Source organism: Onychomys torridus, chromosome 23, assembly GCF_903995425.1.
Source record: "Onychomys torridus chromosome 23, mOncTor1.1, whole genome shotgun sequence".
Classification (NCBI taxonomy): Eukaryota; Metazoa; Chordata; class Mammalia; order Rodentia; family Cricetidae; genus Onychomys; species Onychomys torridus.
Window position 1 is genome coordinate 52,749,933 of NC_050465.1, and position 27,793 is coordinate 52,777,725.

Here is a 27,793-nt window from a genome sequence, read left to right on the forward strand (position 1 = left end):
CAGATGGGGTATTAAAATTATAGTAAAGAGAGACACAACTTTACTTATTTCAATTACTATAGAGACACACTTCCCAAGTACTTTCTCAGTATGAACACTACAAGTATATGCAGCATATCACTCCATGGCTTCTTTATTTACAGTTTTGCCTTATTTCTTGGTTATCATTTCTTGAACTAAGCTATTTAGACACCACTTCTACCAGAGACTACACTAACTTTCATCACAATCAATGAAATGCTGCTATCTGACCAATAGCTCACCTAGAAACTAAACATGGGTCTCATATTTCTCTTTTCCCTATTCTTTCTGATACCAGAGAAAAATCAGCAAGCAATATCAATTCTGCTTCATTAAATTTGTATTATCTACCTGGATCTACGCTAGTTTATGCATATCTATAAAGTTTTGCATATCCTTCTAAAGAGGGCTTCTTACCGTTCCTTCCCATGAATCCTCAATGTTGCTCTGAAGAGATAGTTTAAAAGCAGAAACCATTGCTCTATTTAGTGTTGATTCACAGTATAAAATATTTGCCACCCCTGTACCAGTGGATTAAATCCTTAGCAAAGAGGAAGACTCTTCCATGAATCTACGGAAGTTTCTACCTCCTGTGGAGCCACTCACCACTGGCCATCTTTCTCAGATGTGGCAGAGCAGGCACTCCTTCACACTGCTCCCTGAAGACTGATTCTCAATGTCTTTCTCTATGACATTCATTTACCATCCTAGTGCTTCTGTCTTCTCTGCTGAGCAACCCTTGTTTTCAACCCTTACTAGTCATGTCTCCAAGCTGAACTTCTCAATGACTCTTGTTCGTGGGCAGAAGATAAAGTTCACATAGAAGTCCAGGTGTCTGGAGCCTCAGCTCATTCCAAACTCTACTACACTGTATCTCATGTTATCAGCCCAACAATAGGACCAGGATGACTGCTTGTCCAACAGGATTAGAGACAAACCAGCGACACAAGTGTGAAGTGCTTAGCATGGTGAATGTGAGTAAATCAGTGTAAGTGCATGACACAGTGTTATTGCCTTCTTTACATTTGTGTGGACTGGGTTAGCTTATTCAGCCTGATCAAACGGGGAGTTTGTTGACTTTCCCTAAATCACTGAAGTACTTATTTCCATGCACAAGTACAATATTTGGCACTTGGTACACAACAGTACACAACATCTTTATTGAGTAAAATGTGAGAAACTGCCAATCTAAAGAGAGCATCTTCTAGAAGCTAGAACACTTCTTGGAAAGATAAAATGATGTAGGAGGCTAACAAAGTATCTCTTGGAGAAAAGTGAGTAAATTATTAAAGAACAAAATTTACCATTAGCACTTATTACTAGATTTTCAAAACTCTTAAATTCTGTGGTTGGTTGTTTTCTGATGCTGTAGTTCTACTTGAATCTGTTTCCAAGTGATATGGTGACTATCCTCAGTAGATTATATATCATGTTGACATATGAAGCCTTTCATAATGAACACAATCACATTACTAACTCTATAGTAAAATAAATATAAGTTCCATATAACTTATATTAAAACCGTGCTAGGCCTCATGATCTGTAGTGACTTTATTTTGGAAAATATAGTCACAGTTTGTTGTTGTTTGTTTTGTTTTGTCTTGTTTTTTTCAAGGCAGGGTTTTTCTGTGTAATAGCCCTAGGTATTCTAGAAATTGCTTTGCAGATCAGACTGGGCTTAAATTCCCAGAGATCTGTCTGGCTTCTGCCTCTGGAGTGCTGGGATGAAAGGCATGTGTCACTATGCCCAGCTCCCATATTATTTTTTCTCATAAATATATAGAAGATGGGGATTGATAGATGCATTCTGACATAACAACCCAAGGCCTGTATACCTTGAAGTGTTTGATCAAAGCTCATTTCTCAGTGATGTCTACTACTAATTAATACCTACCTGTATTTAATCTTTCTCAAATACCTGATTCCTAAAGATTTCCCTATTCTTTCTCCCCTTTCCTGACCCTCTCATTGCCTTTTTCCATTTTAGTCTTACTTTGTTTAATATTTTTTCCTGCCTTCCATATTTTCTGTGTCATATAACACCATCTAACATACCTTCCACTCATGTGTTACATTTCTTGGTTTGTGGTTAATTCCATTTTTTAGAACAGTCATTGATATTCATATACTTTTAAATTTATATAATATATATGTTTATATAATATATGTTATAAATATATATCCCTAAATTAGTTGTAACTTCTAACTCTTAATCATCATATATTATGCTTATAGTATTCCTTCTAACTGTTAACTAAATCCTACATTCAAGTATATGTACAAGCTAGTAATTCATACTACATAATGCAAAATCTTTTCATATGTAGTTTTAAAAAGAATGTATCCAAATATTTGTTTACCATTCACAGATGGAATAAAGTTCTTTCAATAGACTAAAAGTAACTAATTAGAATAGCAGACATATGTTAAATAAACAAAATACTTCATTTCAAATAAGTCATTAAAGAGCATACCACTACTTGTTTCTAGGTAACAAGCATTGCTCAGCTTGAATTCAGTAGCACAAAGCTCAGACTGAACATGTCATATAAGCAACATCATATTGAATTCCAGACACATATATCCAAAGGTTAATTTTTATTTATAACTGTCTTGATTCATGGTAGTAGACATATGTTTCAATTTCTCTTTATTTATTTTGGTCTTCCCTGACAAGTGAGGGAATTAATGTAGAAAACATTAAAATGATAAGATTATTAACTCTGAATGTATTTAAATAGTATTAACTAGTTCCATCAAGATCCTTACTCTGAGAACAGTAATTACACAGGAAAATAACATGTTAAAATCCGTAAACTTCATAAAGATTATTCTATGAAACTCTTAAACATATGTTTCAAATTATTTAGATATCTATAATGAATAAAGTTTAAAATTTTCAGTCACAATAGATTCCATATTATGGCCCAATATCTCATATTTTTTGGGACAATTTTATGTCTTATATTCCATTCCATTTCAGGGAAACATAAAGAAATATACATCTAAATTTTTATCCAAATATAAATCCTTTAAAAAAGAAAAAAAAATCTGCTCTGTGCAAGGAAACCCTCCAGGAGCTGCTGGACCTGCATGGGATCCATGAGAATCAAACCATCAAGATCTTCATCGAAAATTCCTTCAAAGCTATTGATCAAGTGTTCCAAATGGAATTAGGGACTAATTTAAAAACAAAGCAAGAGGGAGTCTATCAAAAGCAATCTACAGGCATCCTCAGATCGCTGCTTGGCTTTGCTCCAAGATATTTCCAATCCTCTAGAAGAAGATGTGAAGTGGGGGATTTATTCTAAACTAGGGGTGGGAGGGTAGTGCAGATCGTCTTTATGCAGGAGATACGTGAGCTGAAGAAATAGTGCTATGATGAGGAGGCAGGGCCGAGGAACTCCGCAGAAAGTTTTGCCATCTAAAGAGGATGTAAGTGATGCAATTCTGCAGACAGAACAGGAAAGGAAGGGGATATTGAAGTGGGACATGTAAAAGCTGAAGCTGCAGAGGCTATGGCAAAAAGCTGGAGGAAATGTAAATGAAGCATGGGCAGTTGATGAAAGGGAAGGATATGAGGTGCCAGAGGACTGTGAAATCATCCACTGAAAAGATGGAGAAGGAACAGGCCCCGCTGAGGGAGGAGCAACAAAGGACCACTAAGCACAAACTTTAGGACAGGCCCAATCAAGAAATGAGAGATGGGAGCAGGAGAACAAAAGACTTCAAGATGAGGCAATGACTCACAACTCAACAGAAACAGAAACAAAGTGGGAATACATTAGCAGAGAAGCTACTACCGGCTGGAAGAAAGCCCAGTGTTCAGTTAGGAGCCAAGGCAGACGTGAATAGGTTGTAGAATTTTGAACCCATGTCATTCATGCATCACAGGAGAAAATAAAATCCACAAAGGTGTGCAGTGCAATTGCTGAAATCATGTTTATCTTCCTATAAGATTGTGTATCTAGAATGCCACTGAGGTCCCCACTGGAGAAGATGTCTCAACATCATTGCTCAGAAGACTATTGTTTTCCCAGATGCTCTCGAGGGAACAAGTGGACACTGAGTACCTGTAATTTTGGTGCATGATTAGGAACCAAGTTTTTCATGTGTATGATGAGTCTGAAGGACAACCTCGTTTCTTACCCGAGAAGATGTAAAGTTTTCCATTATATCAAATCTGCTCAACCTCTGCAACAGTGTGACTTGTGGATCTTGCTGATAAATAATTTTATCAACAAACTCCAGTATAAACCAAGACACCTGCATGGAGATCCAGAGTCCATATATGTAATATCCAAAGAAAGATGGAAGGAGCCATTAGTGTGTCAAGGAGCTGGGTCACAAACACATCAGCTGAAGAAAGAAGTACTTCAGTTCATGTAGATTGAAACTAATAGAACATTTCCATTCCTTAACAGTTGGCATCTTATTACATAGTAACTTGTCGGCAACTAAGGATAATGTAGAACAAGAAGTAACTTTAAAGACAGACTTAAATGATGATGGATAGTCTGTTAGAAATCAAAGGTACTTTAGTGATTTATATGTAATTTCCAACTTATGCTACTCTTTTCCTATTATTAACAGCTGTATTTGAAATTCTGTTTGTTATCCCTAAGCAGGATAATTTTCCTCATTCCAAAAATAATAATAATGAGGAAGAAAGGCAAATTTCAATTTTTTAAAAAAACTATATCTGATTTTTGTGTAGCCTTCAACATGGAAAAACAAAACACTCTTCATTATCGAGAGTTTCACGTTCCTTAATGAGCAATGAAAATTTAGTGAGCATGAACCGAACCCTACCAGTGTTTGTGTGATGAAGAAACCATAATTTCTAAACACTGATCTGGCAGAGGCCATGATTTCCATTGTTTTGTTTTTAGGGGAAAATATTCCCTTGGACAAGTCAAAGATGATACAGGATGCAATGAAGACCAGCATAGAATATGTTTATTTAATGATATTTATTAATTGATAAGCATTATTTACTTAATATTGATAGCACGGCAAACCTTACCCACCATTGTTATGATATAAACATATAAAATAATCAATTCCTGAAATCAATATCTCAGCCTCACAGGTACATTAACTTATAATCACTTTACCTTCATTAATTTCTACCTTATTCATTTATTTTATTAGATTCTTCTCCTATATTTAGTATATTCTCTGGATTGTTTCAGTGGGTCCTCTTAAATACTTTGGAGGAGATTTAACTACCTTTTGCAGGGTTGGAATGCCATTATACAATTAAAGGGTAAAATCTTGGAAGTTAAATTCTTTTTTATAAGAAGGATAGTAAATAGAAATTGGGGATGTGAATTCATTTAACACATTCCACAAGAATCCTATATACAAATTTAAATAACAAAATGCTGGATGGAGAGGGAAACTGTTCAGAGAAAACCATCTCCAGCAAAGAGGATATCTATAAGCAGATTTATTTATATCAGTTTCTCCCTAACAAAAACAAAAATTGAATTACTATTGTAAATACATTGATAACCAATATTATGACCAAATTGTTACCTTAGAATAAATTTACTTTATTTTAAAGGGACAATTTACTGTTTTTTCTTTTTTCTGAACAGCAAAAGAAAAATAATTAAAACAAGGGTAAAAACGTATTTTTAACATATGATAATTAAGGTCGAATTTAGGTAGCACTTTGAAGATTTCCCTCCTATACTTCACATGTCCTTCCCCTCTCCTCCTGTTCCCCTTCTCCCTCACTTCTATCTCTCTCCCTTCCCTCTCTTCAATGCTTTCTGACTCTCTTTACTTTCTATATCTACTCTCTGTGATCTGGATATAGACAGCCTAAGAGGAATTTTAATTCTAACAGGGCAATCATTATGCCCATGAAAGTTCTGATTCAGTTACTCTCAGTGTGGCTCAATGTTCATTTTTCACAAGCTTGTGATGACTGTCCATAAACCTCATTTTAGGAGCAAGAAACATAGCATTTAAAATAATGTCTGTGAATCATCTCATTCCCGTGTGATTAAAATGGCTGGCAATGCTCTAGAAATCATAAGAGGTTAAATAGGTTCAATGGGGTCTTCCATTGTGATGCCTGAAGTTGAGAGACATTCTTCTGTCTAGTTAAAATGGGAAAGATCTCTAAGTCATTTACAAGATGTGATTGATTGACATATTAATTATGCTTTTATAGAACCTTAATCCTGATATCCTTTCACAATAATTTCCTATTGGCTCTGTTAACATCTGTATCACTAACTGGGAAATTCAATGAACAAAATCTATGATCAAGCACATAAGAAAATTATCTAGACTGGATACAGAATCATTCCTTGCTCATTCCAAAGACCTCATTTTCAGTGAAGTAGGGGACACCACCAGAGGGTTGTTCCCTTCTCTTATATCAAATTTCCTGTAACTTCAGTTAACACTCAATGACCCATACCTCTATGATTCTTTTGGCCTATTTTTAATAAATTTTCAACAAATCATGTCCATAAAACACATCATGTCCAGGAGCTAGAGAGATGACTCAGTGATTGAGAACACTAGCTTCTCTTCCAGAGTGCCCTGGTTCTGTTCCCAGAACCCACATGGTGGCTTATGCTCATTAGTAACTTCAGTTTCAGGCAATCAAACAGCCACTGAGGGCACTGCTTGCATGTGGTATGCAGACATACATGCAAGCAAAACACCCATACATATAAAATAAAAGGCAATAAATCTGAAAAGAAACCCCCAAATACCCCATGCCCATTACATTGATTGACTGAAAATCAATGAAACCGCCAATGTTTTGATGATGAGCTTTACACCAAAAGGAAAATAAGTAAATTAAACAGAGAAGATTCTAGTTGGGTGTGAGGAAGAATTTATCAGCTATTACACTACATTTTAAAAAATGGAGTGAGTTCTTGAGTGGGGATTTTGACAGTGTTTTAAGGAGAATCTCTCTAGGGGCCCAATAGGATGTTTTTAGACCTTGTATCTTGCTCTAAGATTCACTATGTACTACTATGAAAGGTAAAATTGTTCCTAAAATGAACAATCTGGGTTGTGTAGCATGCTTTCACTTAAAATGCCATCATAAGTCATTTAAAATAAAACTAATAACACTCCCAGATCAGCCAACAATGTACACCTGTTGATTATACTGCAACGTATGGGAAACCAGATTCTGGGAAAGAAACTTGGGACTACACTGCTGGTTATTCATCTACTGAGACTGGCTGGACCCATCTGAATGCCCTCCATCAGGCAGATTTTTAGAATTAATTGGGTAAATGTAAAATAAAGATTCAGCCCTTCCCTCCCTGAGAACCCACATTCTGAAGGAATAATATATAGGGGTTGCCAGAATTTTATATTTTTAAATAAAATTGGAGTCCCAATTTTTAAGAAGATTCCATAAGCCAATATTTGAAGTATCTGTTCTGAGGAGAAATTTCATGAGATGCCAATATTTGAAGTATCTGTTCTGAGGAGAAATTTCATGAGATGTAAATAATTCATTAGGATGGGAAGGCACACATAGAAGTGGTCTTAACCTAAAACACTATTTTATGCATCACACACACACTAACGAAGCCTCAAATTGTTGCCAACAGGAAAAAGTCATGATAAGCCTGTACACTGATTTGGACACAGAGAAAATTACGTGCTTTAAGTATTTTCCAACTATCTTACTAAAAACACAAGTAATAATATGTTGAAGAAAGCTTCATAAAGTGGCTTAAAAATATAAACAAACAACTGTGTGCTTAAAAATACAATTATGAAAAGTGGCCAAGTCTTTTCCCAATGGATATGATTGGCTTTCCAGTCAAATATGACCTGATAATATTGTAAATACTATAAATATGGCAAACTGGCCATGTTATAAGTTATATATGCCTATAGGCAATGTAACAGTTTAACCCTAAATGCAGTAACTGCTAGAGTTAATCGGGAAAGCATGGTCTATTGTTTGTAGCCTGTGCTGAAACTGACACTCTGAATCAGTTAATAAAAGCTGGTCCAGATTTCTGCAGGTACTAATCAAGTTTGACCCTTGTCCCAATCTCCTCTCTTGTGACCCATGAGTTGTGACATGATAATATTCTTAGTTGTGTCACAGACAAAGGGATGTTGTCAAGTCTATTTTTTATCATCACCTGATTTATTCATTTATTTAATGAGGTCTATTTAACCTGTTTTATAGAGACATACTCAGTGATTCATTGAGAGAATGTAAAGTTGACTTTAAGCTACCCTCTAAGCCAAGAGGGAAATTTCCCTCATTAAGAGACTATTAACATCTACAATGTTTGTGAGTCAGGAATCAATAACTATAAGAAATTCCTAGCAATGAGTATGAATTATTTTATATACCACTCACAAGTTTGCAGACAGAGATTTCAGAACATAAGAGTGTGAAACTACATAAAAATGATAATGGATTATTGTGTGTTCATATGTATTCATGTGTTCATGGTATGTATGTATGAGCTCATATGTGTATACAAGTGTGTGCATGTGTGTGTGCGCAAGGGTCTCTGTCTCTGTCTGTCTGTCTGTCTCTATCTCTCTCTTCATCTCTGTCTCTCTGTCTCTGTCTCTGTCTTTGTCTCTGTCTCTCTCTGTCTCTCTGTCTCTTTGTCTCTCTCTCTCTCTCTGTGTATATATGTGTGTGTGTGTGTGTGTGTGTGTGTGTGTGTGTGTGTGTGTGTGTGTATGGCTGTGTGCAGGTGCCAGGGCACTAACATGTGCACGAAGGTCAGGGATCAACATGAGGCATCTTTGTCAATTGGTTTCCAACTTGTGTTTGGGGACAGACTCTTTGATTGAATCCAGAATTCAACTAGACTGGAAAGCTAGGAATCCCACACGCCTTGTCAGATTATCCTATCTCCACATACTCAGCATTAGAATGTTAGGTATGTGTTGGGTCTTCATGTAGTTTCTGGGGCTCAAACTCAAGTTCTTATGCTTATAAGCATGCCATTTAACAACTAGACCATCTCTCCAGTCAGGATGTTTGTTAAAATTATCATTTCACTTTAGATTAAAAGTTGCATCTTCATGAATTTGTCACAAAGCAAGACATGGTGCCAGGCATGATGCTGTATGCCATAAAGTGAAGCTAAAAAAAGGCAGAGGCAGCACCATCTGGAGTTCATTGCCAGCCCAAGTCACACTCCAATACCCTGTTTAAAAACAACACAACACAAAACAAACAAACAACAAAACAACAACAACAACAAAGAACAACAACAAAAACCTCATAGGAAAACAAAGCTGTAAGGGACATTCTTATGTCATTTTGATTTATGCTATATCATAAACATGTATATCCTGACTTGTTGTAAGCACAAACAAACCAAAATAGCACACCTACCATCTTTTCTTATTCTACTTCTTATTTTTTTTCAAAATATCAGAAGAGAATGAAGGTAATTTTGCTCCCATTTGACACATGTCTAAGTTACTTCTTAAGTTGTGATGCAAATGATCAAAGTATTCCTCAGAGTGAAAGACAGGATTTCACATCAGGTAAGGAATGAAGAAACTAATCGCAATTTGCCACTTGTTGATGAAAACGGGAAAAATCAAACAAATGGGTGTGCTTATGGACAAATACAATGAGAATAGCCAGAGATCTCTACAGGAGACAGGATCTGTTGATGGTGCACTAGGAAGCTTCTGTTTTTTTATGAGTAAAACAATGAACAAGGAAAAAACTATTGGTGAGTTCATAAATTGATACATGGCTTTTGAAGAATAATTTGTCTCCATCCATCAAATTTATGTATTTACAGGTATGCGACTGTGCAGTTCTGTCTAGAGAAATATGACTTATAGGATGATGTGCATTGTAAGTAATTACATGTTTTGAAGTGTTCATGAATTATAATTGTCACTAATGTAATCCACTAAGCCAGGACTGCTAAATAAATTGTCGTACAAACATGACTCACAAAACTCTTATAGCACTAGGAAAGTAAGAGGTTCATCGTTTTGTGCTCAAATAAAAGGTAAAACATGAAGTATAAGTGAAGAAATACTGAATGATAGAAAGTTAGAAATGATATGCTAATTCTTATAAATCAAGTGGTTTTATATATATAAAACCACTTAACTTATATATGTGCAAACACACATACATATAAACACCACACTGAACTATTAATAACTTTTTATAACAATGTAAGAAGGGGGATCGTTGTCACAGTGACATTATTACTTTTTACTGTGGGTCTTTGGGTATCATTTAAGTGTTTTAAAGAAATATAAAATCTGTAATGATATAACCTATGTATTTCACAGAGCAAGTTAATTATCCTAGTGTCAGAGATGAAGACATTAACATTTAAGAATATTTAACTGATTTATCTCAGGTCACATAGTGAGTTATTACCAAATTGGGTCTTTAAATTACTTTCCAAACTCCTGTACATCTCCACGGGTTTGTTAGCATCAAGTTTGCAGCCACAAACAACAGGAGTTCAAAGGTGAAGACCCACAGGACTTGGAAAAGTGAGGAAGATAGTTCCAGAAACTATTTCAAATGCAACACTGTATAGCTAAAATACTCTCGTATATTTCTGTTTTCACTTCTGAAAACCAGTTCATTGCAATGAATTATCAATCCACATGAATTATCAACATTGTGAGTGATTATAATGAAAACTAAGGTATTACCCCAGTTCTCTTCACACTTGCTCCTAAAACTTATACAGAAGATTCCTATACATGTGCATACACATACACATATGTAATTTCATGGCATCTCATAGATAAGTGATTTCAACTAGCAGATTTTATAGAGAAGAATAGGGGACCTAATGAGGGCTAATATATAAATCTATATTTCAGCAATAAAAATTATGGACTTATGGGTAAGTGATTATAAGACTCACATCACCTGTGTGGATTAAGGATATAATAAAGCATGCTTTCAAGTGTACCATTTTTTCCCTAATCTAGCCTAATTCAAAAAATTTTAATGTCAGTCAGTGTCCGCTGAGGTGACTTGACAGTTTGCTAACAAGTTGCAACCAGTAGTTAGAAAACAGTGCTCCACTGAGATCAGACAGGTCACAATCAGAACTTGTAAAGAACTACCTACTTGATCCATGTGTACCTACTGTCCTACTGTACAGCAAATTATCCTTCTAATTAATTCACTATAGTGAAGCCACTGGACATGACTTTTCTAAATTAGGATCACAGGGACCGTAAAACCCAACAGATCATAGTTGTCTGTTACTATTTTTTCTGGTCTGTATAAAAGTTTGGAACTGTTTAAAAATAATAAAATACCACATTGTAATAAAGAGTGTGATTTATTTACTGTACCATTTTTTTTAAATGTGAGTTTAGGTATGTAATATGTAGTGTTAGTAAACACATAGATATATAAACCTAAGAGCAAGTCTTTGATTCTCTTACTACAAGAATAATTTTGGTTAAGTATGAAGCCTTGAACTCTCTATCTAACTTCCACGATAGTACAATCATTAAGCAAGCAGAAGTTACAAAACCAAGAGTAACTCAAAAGAACTCAAGCTTTGAAGTACATTTTTTCAAATTCCATGACATAATCTCATCTCACTTTATGCCACAGTGTCCACAGAAAAGTCCCAGTGTTATATGTGGTATTATACCTTAGCATGGCATTCAGCAAGATCTTCTCAAGGACTCTGCATCATCATCTATATCCTAGTTCAGATAAAGGTACCAGTTATAGTTAAATAGAAAACAAAACAAAACAAAACAAAACAAAAAAACGTTCTTCCTTCAAGTCTATTAGGAATGTTCTGATAATACCATAACTAATATCCATTTGTCCTCATGTTCTTCAAGTAGATTATTGACTCAGAGCTTAAAATGTTGAATGTGTACAAGTATTTAGTGCATTGTGATGCTTCCCTTAATTTTACAATGTCTCCAGGAAACTATAAATTCAAGAAAGGGAAAATAGAAAATAATTGAAATCAATAAGAAGGCTTATAGACATGCAAAGTTATTAGTAAAATACAAGAGTTTTAATTAAAGATGTTGGCTCCTAACAAAGGTCTGCTGTTCCCCTGATTGATCAGGGGTGCTGGCTCAGCTCTTTCTCCACTCTGCATTAGCTCCCACTTGTTTTGCTATGCTCTAATTGGATATTTACCACATTGGAACCTCCCTTTAAAATAACATTTGTTTCACAAAGGCTGTAAACACAATTTGCTATGATAAATTAATATGTTTATGCATGCACACAAGTATAATTTGTTTATTATCCTCCCAATTTATCCTTTGAGTTTCACAATTTACAGAACTTTTCAGATTTTCGCGGCAACAGAAGTACAACTTAAATCCGAGGTATTACTTTTTCTTGATTATATTTTTGGGAAAAAAAAATTCCTTCGTGTTTATTAACTATTTAATACCATTAAATATTCCATTTTGATGCTGTTAAAGGTATATTTTATAACAAATGTAAGAAGTTGTGTTTCTAATATTTTCCTAAGCAAACTAAGACTTGGGTTTTCTTCTTTTCCCTATTTTTAAAAAGTTTCAATACATTGTCATTGAAGAGTGATTTTTCTCATGTCTAAGCATAAGAAAGTATGGAGAACTTGTTAACCTTCCAATTTTCTTAGTATAATCTATAAAGTCTTAATAGAAAAAATAAAATAAAATGTTGTTTGGAATAATATTTTATTTTATCAATATATTAAGTACCCCATTCATATTTTTTAATAGCATATTGACTATTTTCTTTTAAAAAAATGAAATGTACTGAAACCATCTGGTTTCCTGAACTTTTTTTGGTTGGGAGACTTTTAATGACTGATTCTATTTCCTTAGGGGTTATTGGACAATTTAAATGGCTTATGTGGTCTAGATTTAACTTAGGTATGTGGTGCCTATCCAGAAAATTATCCATTTCTTTTAGATTTTCCAGTTTTGTGGAGTAGAGGTTTTTGAAGTATGACCTGATGATTCTCTGGATTTCCTCATTGTCTGTTGTTATGTCCCCCTTTTCATTTCTGATTTTGTTAATTTGGATGCTCTCTCTCTGTTTTTTGGTTATATTGGATAAGGGCATGTCTATCTTGTTGATCTTCTCAAAGAACCAACTCTTTGTTTCATTAATCCATAGCCAAACGAATGGAAACACATTAATTATGAATCAAAGGCTGTGGAGCCCCCAGGTGGATCAGGCTCTCTGGATAAGTGAGACAATTGAATAGCTTGAATTGTTTGGGAGGCATCCAGGCTGTGGGACCCAGACCTGTCCTTCGTGCATGAGCTGGCTGTTTGGAACCTTGGGCTTACACAGGGACACTTTGCTGAACCTGGAAGGAGGGGACTGGACCTGCCTGTACTGAATCCACCAGGTTTAAATGAATCCCCAGGGGAGTCTTGATCCTGGAGGAGATGGGAATGGAGGGGAGGGGCTGGGGGGAAGGTGGGGGGGGGGGCGGGGACCAGGAGCGGGGAGGACAGAGGAACCCATGGCTGATGTGTAAAATTAAAACACAAATATAATAAATAACAAAAAACAGAAAAAAATTACATGTATGAATAACTGAGCAAATAAAGAAAATCCAAGACAACTGAAAAAAAAAATGAAAATGTAGGTGGAAACTTCCACAGTTAAAGATACCTTGTATTAAAATTATTATTAGGTTAATGATAAGTAACATGTCTTTAGTCTAGCAGCTGGGACATGAATTTTCTCTTCAATTTTTATAGTATAATACTTCAATTCAGGAGATAAACACATTTTATTTCTATTGTTAAATACACTTATAATTTCCAAATTGTTTCTAGGTAAGAAAAACATTTGAAAAACAACTTAGAAGTTGGAAAAGTTAGTACTGAAGGTTATCACCTTAGAAAATTCTAATTATAAAATCTGTAAATGAAGACAATTATGACTACTCTCACACAAAATATATGCAATGGTTGGGAAAATCAAACTGCAACACTTTAATGTATGCATCTTTTTCTCTATCCTCACTCAAAATACAGTGACTAGATGAGCTGACATTGGGGCTTGGAGGACAAAAGGGAAGTGTATAATGAAATTGCCACCCATCCTGATAATAGGCAAGTAGAGAGAGCTGGCCCAACACTGTGACTCGAGATAAAAAAGGACATGCAGTGTCTAGTTTAAATGTGATAAGTACATTTCATATATTTTGTAGGGACAGAGATAGCTTTGTTCCTTTAATCACTATTATTTATTTCTCAAAGCTTAGTCTCCTTCACACCCACACCTATACAACTCAGACCTCAGGATTCTGGTCTTGTGAAAAGAGAAAGTTGTCATTCTTACCATAAGCTTACTAAATAATACTTCCATAAGCTTCAGCGTTCACATAGAAGATAAGTTTGTCTCCCCTGACACGACTACATTAATCCACTGAATCAATTTACTTAAGCTGTGCTGTGGAGCAATGCAGGCATGATTTAACTGAGCTTAAAAGCACTTTCAAGTTGGAGTTGCCTCTCCACATGTAAGGCATCTCTCAATATCCCAGTCTAAGTTGTGTTTGACCCTTTGCAGTGATGTGAGAAATATTCTTGTTAGGTTTCTAGGGTCAGCATGCTCTAGCATTAAAAAAGGATTTAAGGAGCATGAATTCAAGTTGTTCAGAAAATCAGGCTCATGGGTAAATCAGAGCAGAATACTTAGTAAGACTGGGCAAGCATCATTTACTTACATTAATATTTATAAAATCCCTTAGCATGGCTATGATTTTTTAGAAGATTTTGGTGACAGAGGATGTTCCAGTTTATAACCCGAACATCAGGAAATGCTACTGAGGATACACTTATTCAACATGTCTTCAAAGCAACTTGGACACGAAAACCAGTGTACAAAATAATTAGTAGAGCATTACTAAGTTATAATAAAAACTCATATAATTCTAAAATTCTGTACACTGGACAAATAAACCTGTGTCTATAATTAGTTGCCAATATAGTCTCCCTTTGACTTTCATTTCATGGATACTACTTTTGCACAGCACAAAACTTTCCCCCAGTTTTGGAAACCCTGAAGCCTTCCCCTCAAGGAGAGCATGATGGACTGACACCTTTGTTTCCCATGTCTCCATTCAGAAATGTTGGCAGCTCTCATCAACCCCTTGTTTCATCTCACCCCATAACTTGTTCGTCACTACGAACTTCTCCCCAAGCTGAGCTGTTTAGCTTTACTGTGACTTCTCTCCATTTAGTTAGACAAGTTGATCCCTAACACAGCAGCCAGGAGTTACTGGGGTGATATTTTATTTGTGCTTTAATAAAGCTTGCATGGAGATAAGGTGGGGGGAAAGGAGCCATTTTAAGTAAATAAAGAAGTCAGACAGCACACACCCTTAATCTGTTCACTTAGTGGGCAGTTCTCTGTGTGTTCAAAGCCATACTAGGCAACAGAGTCAAGCATGGTGACACATGTCTTTAATTCCAGTACCAACCATAGAGACCTGGAAGTCTGTACAGACAGACAGTAACAGGAAGTGACATAGCTGGGCTAAGAGTCAATGAGAGGGCAGAACAGCAAGGCATATAAAGGCATGGGTAGACAGGAAGTTGATATGGAAATATAGGATATAGATATGATAGGATAAAAGGATGGATTGTTGAAGCAACTTTTAAAGAGGAACTTGTTTAAAATGTTTTACATTGGTATAGATTTTAGGTTTATTGATACAAATATAAGTTAATTTTTTATATACTGTATGTGCTTTTCTGCTCTTGTTTAAGGTTTTATGTTTATGTAACTCATTTAAATTGTAATGGAAAATTAAGAAATACAGATTAATAATTAGTCTTCTATGATGGTCAAACTTATAGTCATGTTGTTTTCAAGGTATACATAGATATAAATCAATTAGGTAGACAATCTTCAAACACTTCAAAGACCTACAAAATCTGACATTTAAAAAGTTTTAAAAACTTAGAGTTTCTGGATAATCAGACACATCTGGTCCTGGCAGCACTGATTTACTTCAAAGAGATGGGTGTTGAAGATACTCCATATAGAGTTTATCTTCTTCTTGGAAAAATAGCCATTTGAGCAGGAAACTGTTCTTGCCTGGACTGCTTGACAAAGTGTTGTATTTACTGGACATGCAGGACCCATAAGAAGGTGACCACTGAACTTTGCAAGGCAAAATGGTCCTTCAGGTTCCTGCTTCACAGAAAAACTGCCAGATATTCTACAGTACACAGAAAAAAAAGTGACTGAGAGGCTAGTCCTATGGGCTGAACATGGATGCCCCAACATTACAGAGGAATTTTGGATGACTGTCCAGGCAGGGAGCTGTCTCTGTCATTCTAGATTTTTGATAGTCGCTTACAATGCTCTTTCTGTATCCTTAGGTAATATTGTATCCTTCTGAGGTCCTTGAAGTAGTTGAAGTCTAGATAGTTATAATTATGGTTTTCCTTGGTTTTGATAGGAGATAAGGTAGATATGAAACTGTGGACTCACAAATATAGGTCAGATAGGATATATTCTTTGATTTTGCCAAATACAAATTGACTAGATATTATAACTATAATTCTTGCTTGACAACTGTTTTGTTATATATAATTTTACTATGTTAAAGTTAAAACCTTCCTTTTTAATTAAACACAAAAGGGGGAATGCTGTGGAATAATGCTTTTGTACACTAGTTTAATAAAATGTTGATTGGCCAGTAGCCAGGCAGAAAGTGTGGGTGGGATAAGCAGACAAGGAGAGTTCTGGGAAGAGGAAGTTTGATTCAGGAGACACCAGCCCACTGTCCAGGGAGCAGCATGTAATGGCACACAGGTAAAGCCACAGAACATGTGGCAACATACAGATGAACAGAAATGGACTGAATTTAAGTGTCACACCTAGTCAGTAGTAAGCCTGAGCTAATGGCTGAGCAGTTTTAATTAATATAAGCCTTTTTGAGTCTACTTGGGGAATGTGAATGGGAGAGATTCATCCTGACCACAGGGCCTGGGTGGGACACAGAAAAACTTTCAGCTATAGGAAGTAGCTTGCATTTGGAAGCTGCAGAGTTGGTGAGATAAGGCTGGTGGCTCTCTCTATTTCCTTGATCTCTCTAAGGCTTTCACCCATATATTTGGCTCCGTGTTTTTTTATTTAATAAGACCATTAGAAGTTTTTTTACAAGGTACATCTATGTAAGTCAATGGAAAGGTGGGGCGATAAAATATCACCCTAACTTTGGTTTTGCTTAATGGAGATGAAGGAGATTGGAATAGCTGTCCTTCCTTTCCTAATACTTTGTAAGTCTGAAAAAAAAATCACCGAAGATATAAGGAAATTTTTGACAAAAGAAAATTACCTACAGAAAATCTCTCACTAAAAGGAATTTATTTTGGCCACAGGGAAATAAGTAATTTGTAAATTCTTGTGATACCACATCTTGTGTATATGAAAATGTATATTTCTTATGGTTAATCAGTTAAGTAGAATCTTATTACAAGCTTCAAAGGTTATTATATGATACAGTGAACCTCACTGAAAGTCACCTTAGTTCATAGAGGAACTACTGAAAATATAATGAGAGACTAGAATTCTGGGTGTGTGTAAATCACTCTTGTGAAATCTCTGGGGGTTTCTCATCCCTATAGAATCTTCCATGAGGTCTAATTCTCACAGAAGTGTGAAATTATTTTCATAATTATAAAACTCAGGCATTACAATGCACAAGTGTCATAGTAGTTCCAAAATACATTTTGCTCTGCTGTTTGAATATGGAGAAGCAATTTATCTTGTATGTAACTCAGACGAAGAGGTGAATGATGGGAATGAAAGTCAAGGATCAACAGTTTCCCCTTTCTCTAGTCCTGTGTCTCATGCCCTGCCCAGACACCAGATATCAGTAGACATCTCCAGGTTAGACTGAGCTCCATAGTTTATCTCCCACATCATTCTATTCACTTACAGAAAATTTTATCCAACATACCTCCTTTAATTATTATAAGACAGGTTGGTATTTATTGAGGCCTTGGTCTATGCCCAAGAATGCTTAAGTATTTCAACTTTAATATTGCATAGAAGTTCATTCTGAAAAAAAAAACCAACCATCTGGAAGTGAGTATAACCATTTCTATTTTACTGATGTGGTAATTGATGTTTAGAATGGAGTTGTTTATCCATGGCAGAGAGCAGAACAACTATCACATGACTGACTCTAAGCTAACATTCTTTTATATTGCCTGCAAACACTGTATTGAGTGAATTTCACATAGTAAGCAAGTTTTAGTTTAGGATCTGGTTGAAAATTCTTGTCAAAACATTCCCATCATAGAACATTGTTTATATCAAGTAAGTTAATTTAAATCTACAACCAGATACTGATATATACACTACATAGATAGAAAGATAGATAGATAGATAGATAGATAGATAGATAGATAGATTGATAGACGGCATTTAATAAACACTAAAATTTGTTGCTAAAGTGCTATTTAATCTAGAAAAATGGGCATTAACACATATTTTCCCTGGCAACATTAATTGTTTCAGAGACTATAATCTTGTGTTGGCAATCTCTATCAAAGTGTAAGTATACAAGTCTGTGACCCTGCAAATTCCACTTCTAAGAAGTAATCCTATGAAAATTCATGCATACATGCATGGATAGAAAAGGTCAGGTGGTCATGGAAAAAAAAAGTATCTTTGACAAATGGTGCTGGATAACTGGATGTCAACATGTTGAAGAATGCAAATAGATCCATATCTATCACCCTCACTAAACTCAAGGCCAAGTGGATCAAAGACCTTAACATAAATCCAGTTACACTGAACCTGATAGATAAGTGGGAAACACTCTTGAATACATTGACACGGTAGACAACTTCCTGAATAGAACACCAAACAGCACAGACACTAAGGTCGACAATTAACAAATGAGACCTCCTGAAACTGTAAAGCTTCTGTAAGGCAAAGGACACAGTCAATAAAACAAAGTAGCAGGCTACAGAATGGGAAAAGTTCTTCACCAACCCTACTTCTGACAGAGGGCTGATCTGATCTCCAAAATATATAAAGAGCTCAAGAAACTAGACATAAAAATACAATAAGAAAAATGGATTACAGGCCTAAACAGAAAACTATCAACAGAAGAACTCAAATGGCAGGGAACCATTAAAAAAAAAAAAATGATGGCACCCATTATTTGAAGAGGATGCAGAGCAAGGGGAACACTCCTCCACTGCTGGTGAGAGTGCAAACTTGTACTTTGGATATCAATATGGCAAGTTCTTAGAAAGTTGACAATCAATCTATCTCAAGACCCAGCTATACTACTCTTGGGCATATACCCAGAGGATGTTCAATCATACCACAAGGACACTTGTTCAACTATGTTCATAGCAGTTTTATTATAATAGCCAGACTCTGGTACAACACACAATGGAGTATCACTCAGCTGTTAAAAACAAGGTCACCAGGAAATTTGAAGGCAAACAGACAGAACTAGAAAAAAATCATCCTGAGTGAGGTAGACCTGACCGAGAAAGATAAACATGGTATGTACTCAATCATTAGTAGATATTAGCTGTAAAATAAAGAATAACTATGCTACAATCCACAGACCCAGAGAGACTAGGTAACAAGGAGGGTTCATTGGGTGGAGGAGGACATTCAGATAGCCCTGGGAAGGGGAACCAAAAGAAATTTCATAAGTGAGCTGAGAGCAGGTGTGGATGGGAACTTGAGAGATTGGGTTGGGGGATAAGAGGGATAGGGGAGTACTGAAAGAGATGACAGGAAAGGGGGGCATTTCAGGGTCTGGTAAATACATGGTGTAAAAGAATATCTCAGGAATCTACAAAGACCCCAGCATAGAGTCCTAGCAATATTAAATATGTAACCTGAACTGGTTATATCCTGGGACCAGATTGATGTCTAGCCCAATTATCATCAGAGAGGCTTCATCTAACATCTGATGGAAAAAATGAAGAGCCACAGCCAAACTTTAGGCAGAGTTTAGGAAATGCTACAGAAGAGGAGGAAAAAGGATTGTAGGCACCAGAGGGGTCAAAGTCACCACAAGAAAACTTACAGAATCAACTAACAAGAAAACTTACAGAATCAACTAACTTGGGCTCATAGGGGCTAGCAGAAACTGAACTGATAACCAGGGAGCCTGCATGGAACTGACCTAGGCTCTATGTATATATGCTGCAGTTATATAGTTTGGTGTGCAAGAGCAATAAGTGCTCCTAATCACTGAGCCATTATCCAGCTCCATTTTCCTTCCTTTATATAGGACGAAAGCATCACTGTATAATAGAATTTTTAATGGCTTAAAAATAAACATTTGAACTATCCCATCAAAAAAAATTCCTTTGAGATTCCTAAGAGTTGGAGTAGGGTCTATCTCTGACTCCTGCACAGGGTTTCAGGACCCTACTCTTCATACTGGCTCTCCTTGTTCCTCTTTAATACATGGGGAGGTGCCTAGTATTACTGCAACTAGATATGCCACATTTTGTTGATACTCATGGGAGACGTGCCCTTTCTTAAACAGAAAGAGAAGAGGAGTGGATTAGGGGCTGGGGGAGAACAGAGGAGAGACAGGGAGGATGTCTGAGACAAAAGGATAGAGAGGAAATTGTGGCAGGGATGTAAAATAAATAAATAAATTTGTTTTCTTAAAGCTGTAGATTTTTTAAAAAGAAAACTATGCATTAGAATGTGAATGTGATAAGTTTATAGAGAATCAGAATATGAAGGCATTAACAGGGTATCTGTGTGTTGGAAAAAAATCCACCTCTGAGATTAAATAGATTTTACAAATAAAAAACAATTCTAGTTGTATGCTATAGTTTTTATTTGATATGTTTCAAAACCTAGTTTATTAAGACATTGTTCCCATCCCACAGTGCCATCTGAAAATAGTGGACACTATAAGAAGTGAGGATTGTTAAGACATTTTACACTATTAGAAGGGATTCTCCCCAGTGGGATTATTGCACCATGATTTCTTCCTCTATATAGCTTCTCCTCCATGTACCACCAGATTTGGTCTGCCATATCCTCCATGCCATGATGTGCTGCTTGGCAACATGCCTTCAATCAACAGGACCAATCACTCAGTGATTGAAATATTCAAAGGTGTGTGCTGAAATAAAACTTTTATCCTTTAAAGTTTACCATCATTCAGGTATGTCTTACAGTAACAGAAAGCTAACTAACACATCAAAACTAACACATAGCATAATCGGTTTTGAGTGAAGAATGTTCCAGACATATAAACATGCATCTTTTGTCTACAGAAATTATTTTCAGAAGAGCACAATGTATGCTGCCAGTGGGTGGATGAACAAAGCAAGAATGAGTGAGAAGACAATTTTACGTGATTCTTTTCATATTTTTAAAATTTTAAATATGAAGGTATATGTAACTTTAAAAATAATTTAAGAAATTACCTCTGAGGATTATTCTCTCTGTACTCTTTCCACTATACACAATAATAACTGCTTTTGTTATTTCTTTATTAAAATAATGTCATGAATGGAGGTAAATGGGAAATATCTAAATTTTAATCTAACATTATAACAAATTGCCTAATGGAGCAATATTTGCACATTTTAAATCTCCAGTGTTTTATGTCATCTATTGATTTTATGCTAGTAAAAGCTTCATTTTCTGTTCTTATCATCCTGTGCTGTTCATAGCTTTGGTCTTAATGCATGGGAAAAAGGTTACTACTTGCACAGGAATTTTGTTTTCAAATTAAAAGAAGTTATTTATCCATAAGATTGGTGAAATACCAGGTACATCTTAAGTATTGTACAAATTTAAAGATTCTGATAATATTATACCCATTTAGGGCTGAGATCAAAACATGGCCTCATGAATTTACAGCAAACACTCTGAGGACAGAGCCTATTCCCCAGCCCTGACCTTTATAACTGGCATGCTTTTGTTCCAATGTCTTATCAGTGATGACAATTTAATGCTTCTATTAGATAATGTGTCAAGAAACTACTGTCTACATTGATGTGCACGTAAACCCAACATAATTAAAATAAATCTTAAATTGAAGCATGATCCAAGAGTAAGATTTTTTTGTTAACAGTCATGATTATAAACCCATTATCCACATAGTTAACCTCTATGTGTTGTACTCAGTGCCTAGAAAAAACAGGCAACTCTCATATTTCTTTTTATAATCCATGAATAGCAATAATAGTACTCGGGAAACTTGATGAAATACCAGTTTACTTGAAATTGAATTGATATGAATTTTTATGTATTTTGATCTCCTCATTTTACTGATATACATCTTCATGACAAATGTGCTACAAAGGTCATTAGCCAGGAAACTGCAAAGAAATTTGAGAGGAAATTATGTATTGTTTCATTTGAAAACCATGACTTGGGCTCTTTTGGATGGAAACAAGCTCAATTCCCATTGAGATTAGAAGAGTGAGGATACTCCATCCCTAACCCATCAACCATTTCACATCTACTACTTTTCACTTACAGGTCTGACAGTGATTTTCTGTGGGTCCCCAGCATCGGCCAGTGCAGGACTTATGGCATCTTCCACCTGCAGCAAAGGAAAAATAAGAGAAAACGTCGTGTTTACTATTGCTTTTTATTCTAGTACCTTCTTAATGAAATTCTCTTGTTTCAATCTGGGGATTTGAAGTCATGCTAGAATTGAGATATAGCCCTCCAAAGTTCACTTATAGTTTGTTTGTGAGCCTAGCCTTTAACAACTGAGCGAGGACGTTCCTGTGGTTGAGACAGGATGACCCAGACTTATTTTTCTACATGTGTTGTTGTTCCTAAATGACCTTTCATTTTGCCTTCTAGTTTTTGTAGATGAAAGGCAGAGAACACAGGCAATCTTCTTTGTGATTGATTCTGTGGTTATGTTATTTTGTTGTGTCTACAGAGCCTATTTTCTCCCTGTGTGTACATATGGAGTGTTTATAAGTGAACTTGTTAAAATATTAAATGATAATCAACCTTAAAAAAAGTTCACTTATTTACTACAATCCGGATGTTCTTTGTATGAATAACTGAAGCACAATGTTCTTATATGTGAAATTGTACCACATTTTATACGAAAAGGAAATGTCTATTTGTTAATATTTCTTCACACAGAAGTAAGTGGTTATATTCTTTCATTTTGACTATTGGACATTGATATTTCCTTAATCGATGCTACTTACTAGAATTTCCAAAGCTCACAACTTAATGATAATAACCAATACTAAGAATTAAGGAGTAATAGGTCAAAGGAATAAGCTGCAGTATATGACAACAACAATATATTATTCAATCACATTATAATCTTTCAGACTAAGAGGTAAAATCAAGCACACACACACACACACACGCACATACACACAAAAGGAACATTTAAGGAAACAATGCTGGTTGTTTAATATGTAGATCTAAAATTTTGTTATCTGAATTTTAAAATGGCATCCTTTAAGTCCTAAGATGAAAGTTTCATATCTATGGGTCCCATCTATATGGGGTATAGCTGTCCCACAGAGAAACTTGGAGGAAGACCTGGTACCAAGCATATTAATTGGAGGAAACTATGTGAGTGGGCTACCCTTGAACCTTGTTTCTGAATTTCACTCAAAACAGTGGTCTGCTGGCTTCTCTTTAGAGTTGAGTGCACATGAAAAGATATTAAAGACTAAAGTCTCTCTACAGAAAGTTTCTTATTAACAACTTTGCATTGGTGGCACACACCTTTAATCCCAGCACTGGGGAGGAAGAGCCAGTTGGAACTCTGTGAGTTCGAGGCAAGCCTGTTCTACAGAGCGAGATCCAGGACAGGCACAAAACTACACAGAGAAACCCTGTCTCGAAAAACCAAAAAAAAAAAAAAAAAAAAAAAACTTAGTTCATTTTCTACTATTAATTACAAATTCAACATCCTTAACCAAGACTTTGTAAAAATATTCAATTGTTACACCAAACGTTACTGTCTTCCCTTGAGTCAGTTTTTAAATCCTTGCCTGAGAACCCTTGCTACTTAGTGGTTTTCTCTCTCTGATGATAGTGCTTGAGAGAACCTACAATGATTGACACTCTCATTGATAAACTGGACTTGACTGACAATTGCTCTGGCTGAACCTTAGACCACTGAGAGTCTATCCTTGGAAGTGAAGACAGCCATACCCAAGCTCAGTAGTGTGTAGGGTCTCAAGTCTATTTTGTTATTTTTTTTTTGAAAAAATGGTGATCCTTTTGGAGATAGTTTATTTAAAGCAAGCATTGGTGAGGCAAGGCACTGCTACTAATATCAGGAGCATGCAATATCTCATCACACTGCCATCTGCCTGTTTGGATCTAAACATATTATAACCACACAATGCAAGCTCATTCTAGCTGACAGGAAAAGAACTCCATCTGGACCAAACAATATCATTTTAATCAGTGATAATGATAATTATTATTAAAAACTTACTGGAGTTCCTTTGTACCAAATTAATAATCTAAATAAATCTCATTTAGACCAGCGGAAATTAGAAAGGACTGTGAGTCAGAATGGGAAGCAGTGAAAACTTTTTTGAGGACAAACTTTTTATGAGAAAGCAGATACAGAGCTTTTGTGGACTGACAAAAAAAACTTTTAGATCCATCGATTAAGTGGTCTATTAATTGAAGGTATCTGGTCTAGAGAATGATCTGCCATTTAGTCTATGACTTCTTTAATTGTGTTTGAGATAATAAAATATTTAACATTACTCTCTGCAGCCACAATGTTACCTATTTAAAATATAAAAATCAAAGAAAAATAGAGAAAAAAGAATGCCAGACATAATTAGTATTAATAACAGACATTTTTATATTCTATTCCCTTTCGGTTGAATTGTATATTTTTATTTAAAGTTTCAGTTACTAATCTGAGATTTATTCCCAGATTCAGTAAATCATACATACAACACGGATATTGTTTATTCATATATTTAAGATACTTTTAAATCTTAAAAGTGACATGTCACTGAAAATAATATTTTTGGTTCTCGTCAGGCAATCAGGACAATGGTCAGCTACTTGGAAACATGTTATATAGTATACACACAAACAGTCTTAAATAATTTAATTGTGGCTACATCCTTGTCATCCTAAAATTTCATTTGGTCATCTTCATTTTCATCTGTGTTTATCAAGATCCTCTTTGTCTACTGAAAGGATGCCTCCACCAGCAGCTTCTTTAAGACTGCCAATCTTTGGCACCCTTGGTGCTCTTTGGAAAATTTGAGCAACTAGTTCCCACACATTTAAGACTACCTGGGCTACATATTTCAGCTTTGTATCATGCTGGTACATTAGATAAGCTTACTTAAATGGGGTGTTCTTTTGCAGATGGAAGATCTGCCTTGCCTACCATGATTTCCTATCTTCGAGGAGGTTTCAATCTATCTGTCCAGAGAACATGCCACACTGTGATCTTTTTTTATTTTATTTTAAATCTTTTTTATTAAAGAATATTTTATTCATTTTACATATTAACTACAGATGTCCCTCTCATCTTCCCTTCCACTTGCCCTCCATCCCCTCCTCTAAAAGGCCTGCCATGAGGAGTCAGAGAAGCCTGGTTCATTCAACTGAGGCAGGACCAAGCCCCTCCCCATTGCATCAAGGATGAGCAAGGCTTCCAACCATATGTAATGGGCTCCAGAAAGCCAGATCATGCACTTAGGATAGATTCCGATCCCACTGCCAGGAGGCTACACCATGATATTTAAAGGGAGTAATACCAACATGACTTCTACTGAGTTATGGCAATATAGTTAGTGTCACCATATGTGACCAAAGTTGTTACCCAGACTTTTTTTTTTAGAAGTAAACATTTGCTATGTCCTTATCTGCTACCCGATTTAATTCTTGTAAGTGAATGGACTGTATGCTTTGTGGAGTATGGCTAAATGTTTTTAAATATGTTTGAAAGCCAGATGTGGTGTTGCACATCTGTAATTCTAGTAGAGGTGTAAGCAGAGTGAACGACATGGAAACCCAACAATAACAACGGCACAAAACGAACACCCTCTAGCACCCTAAAACAAAACGTACTAACATCCTCTATTTCCCACCATTTCTATTGCATAAAACTGTCAAGGAGATATGAGGCAAAGGGTTTCCATAATGATCACAAGTCAAGCGTGGTAGAAAAGAAGTAACCAACAAAGCGCATTGTCATCTTCCTCCTCTCCATCTTTTCCTTTCATTGCATATGAATTTCATTGTCCTATATCACAGGTGCTAGCCAAAGTATCAAAGGTAAAACATTGAGTAGAAAAATGCAGGGCTATCACCATCATGGACTTTAAAATGAACTTAGGCTTATGCTGATATGGAAAGCTTTGATACCTTTGTTTTGGTGTTTACCCTCTATGGGGGTCACAGGAAAACCCAATCCATTTAAATTTTTTCATCACATATGCTTTTATGATACTTGCTAATAATTGTATCACAAATAGAGGCCGGGTCATTTCAACATAGACTTTTTTTTTTCAATCATGTTCTTTTTTTTTCCTTTTACTGAAAGTAGATTTTTTTTCTGTTTTTTTTTTCCTTTTACTGAAAGTAGATTTTTTTTCACATAATACAACCCCATTATGGTTTCCTTTCCCTCTACTCTTCCCAGTTCTTCCCCACCTCCCTGTCCATCCAGATCTATCTTCTTTTTGTCTTTTATTATACAACAAACAGACTTCTAAAGGATAATAATAAAATATAAGACTGTAATAAAATCTAATACAAATAAAAATAGATCAGAATGGGACAAAACAAATACCAAGAAGGAAAAGAGCCCAAGAGAAGGCACAAGAAATAGATACAGATGCAGACACTCACTTATTCCCACTCTGGAAGCCCTTAATAACACCAAATTGTAGCATATTATATATTATATGTGATATATACATACACACACACACATATATATAACATTTTATACACACACACACACACACACATACACACACACACACACACACACACACACACACACACACACGACCTGTAGGGCAAAAAAAAAAAAAAGAGACATCAATAAGATAAAATAAAAATAAAAGTAACAATAAAAACAACATAAAATTAAAAAAAAAACAGCAAAAACAAACAATCTTCCCACGAAACCTTGACACAAGCGTATGAGATAAGAACCCCGCAAAGATGCTCCTGAGTTCATTTTCTGGTTGGCCATCTACTGCTGAGCATGCAGCCTACCCAGAAAAGTAGTGTAGTCCCCCATTGAGACACCCTTCAAGAAGACTGAATTTTTGTTTGCAAGTGTCTAGCCATCTTTAGTTGTGTCTACAATTAGGCATGGGGACATGTGTCCACTTCTCCTTTCAGCTCTAGGAACACATCTGATGTAGCCCATTCAGGCCCTCTGCATGTTTCCTCAGTCTCTGAGTTTGTATGAGCTTTGATCATGTTGATTTACGGAGTCTTGTTCCCTTGATGTCCTCCATGCTTTTTGGCTCTTACTTCTTCCTCTTTCTCAGGGTTTCCTGGATTCTGATGCAGGGGTTTGATGGAGACAAGCAGTTTAGGGCTGAGTGTCCCAGGGTCTCTAACTCTCTACATAATATCTGTCTGTGAGTCTTTGTATTTGTTCTCATTGGCTGCAGGAGGAAGCTTCTCTAATGGTGGCTGAACAAGGTACTGATCTATAGATTTTCAAAATGCTTTTAGGTATCATTTTATTACTATGTTCTTTTAGTAGAGCAGTAGTATTTAATTTTACCCCAGATCCCTGAGCTCTCTAGTCTCTGGTTCTTGGTCACCCAAGCAGTG

The 27,793-nt window shown here is 35.8% G+C and overlaps 1 protein-coding gene across 1 annotated transcript in view; it reads right to left on the reverse strand.

The window, feature by feature from the left end:
• Positions 1–27,793, reverse strand: part of Erbb4 (erb-b2 receptor tyrosine kinase 4) — a 1,064,935-nt gene that overhangs the window by 310,495 nt on the left and 726,647 nt on the right. The window contains exon 5 of the mRNA XM_036172732.1: positions 22,500–22,565. Coding sequence (XP_036028625.1) covers positions 22,500–22,565 — 66 coding nt within the window. The remainder of the gene's footprint in view (positions 1–22,499; positions 22,566–27,793) is intronic.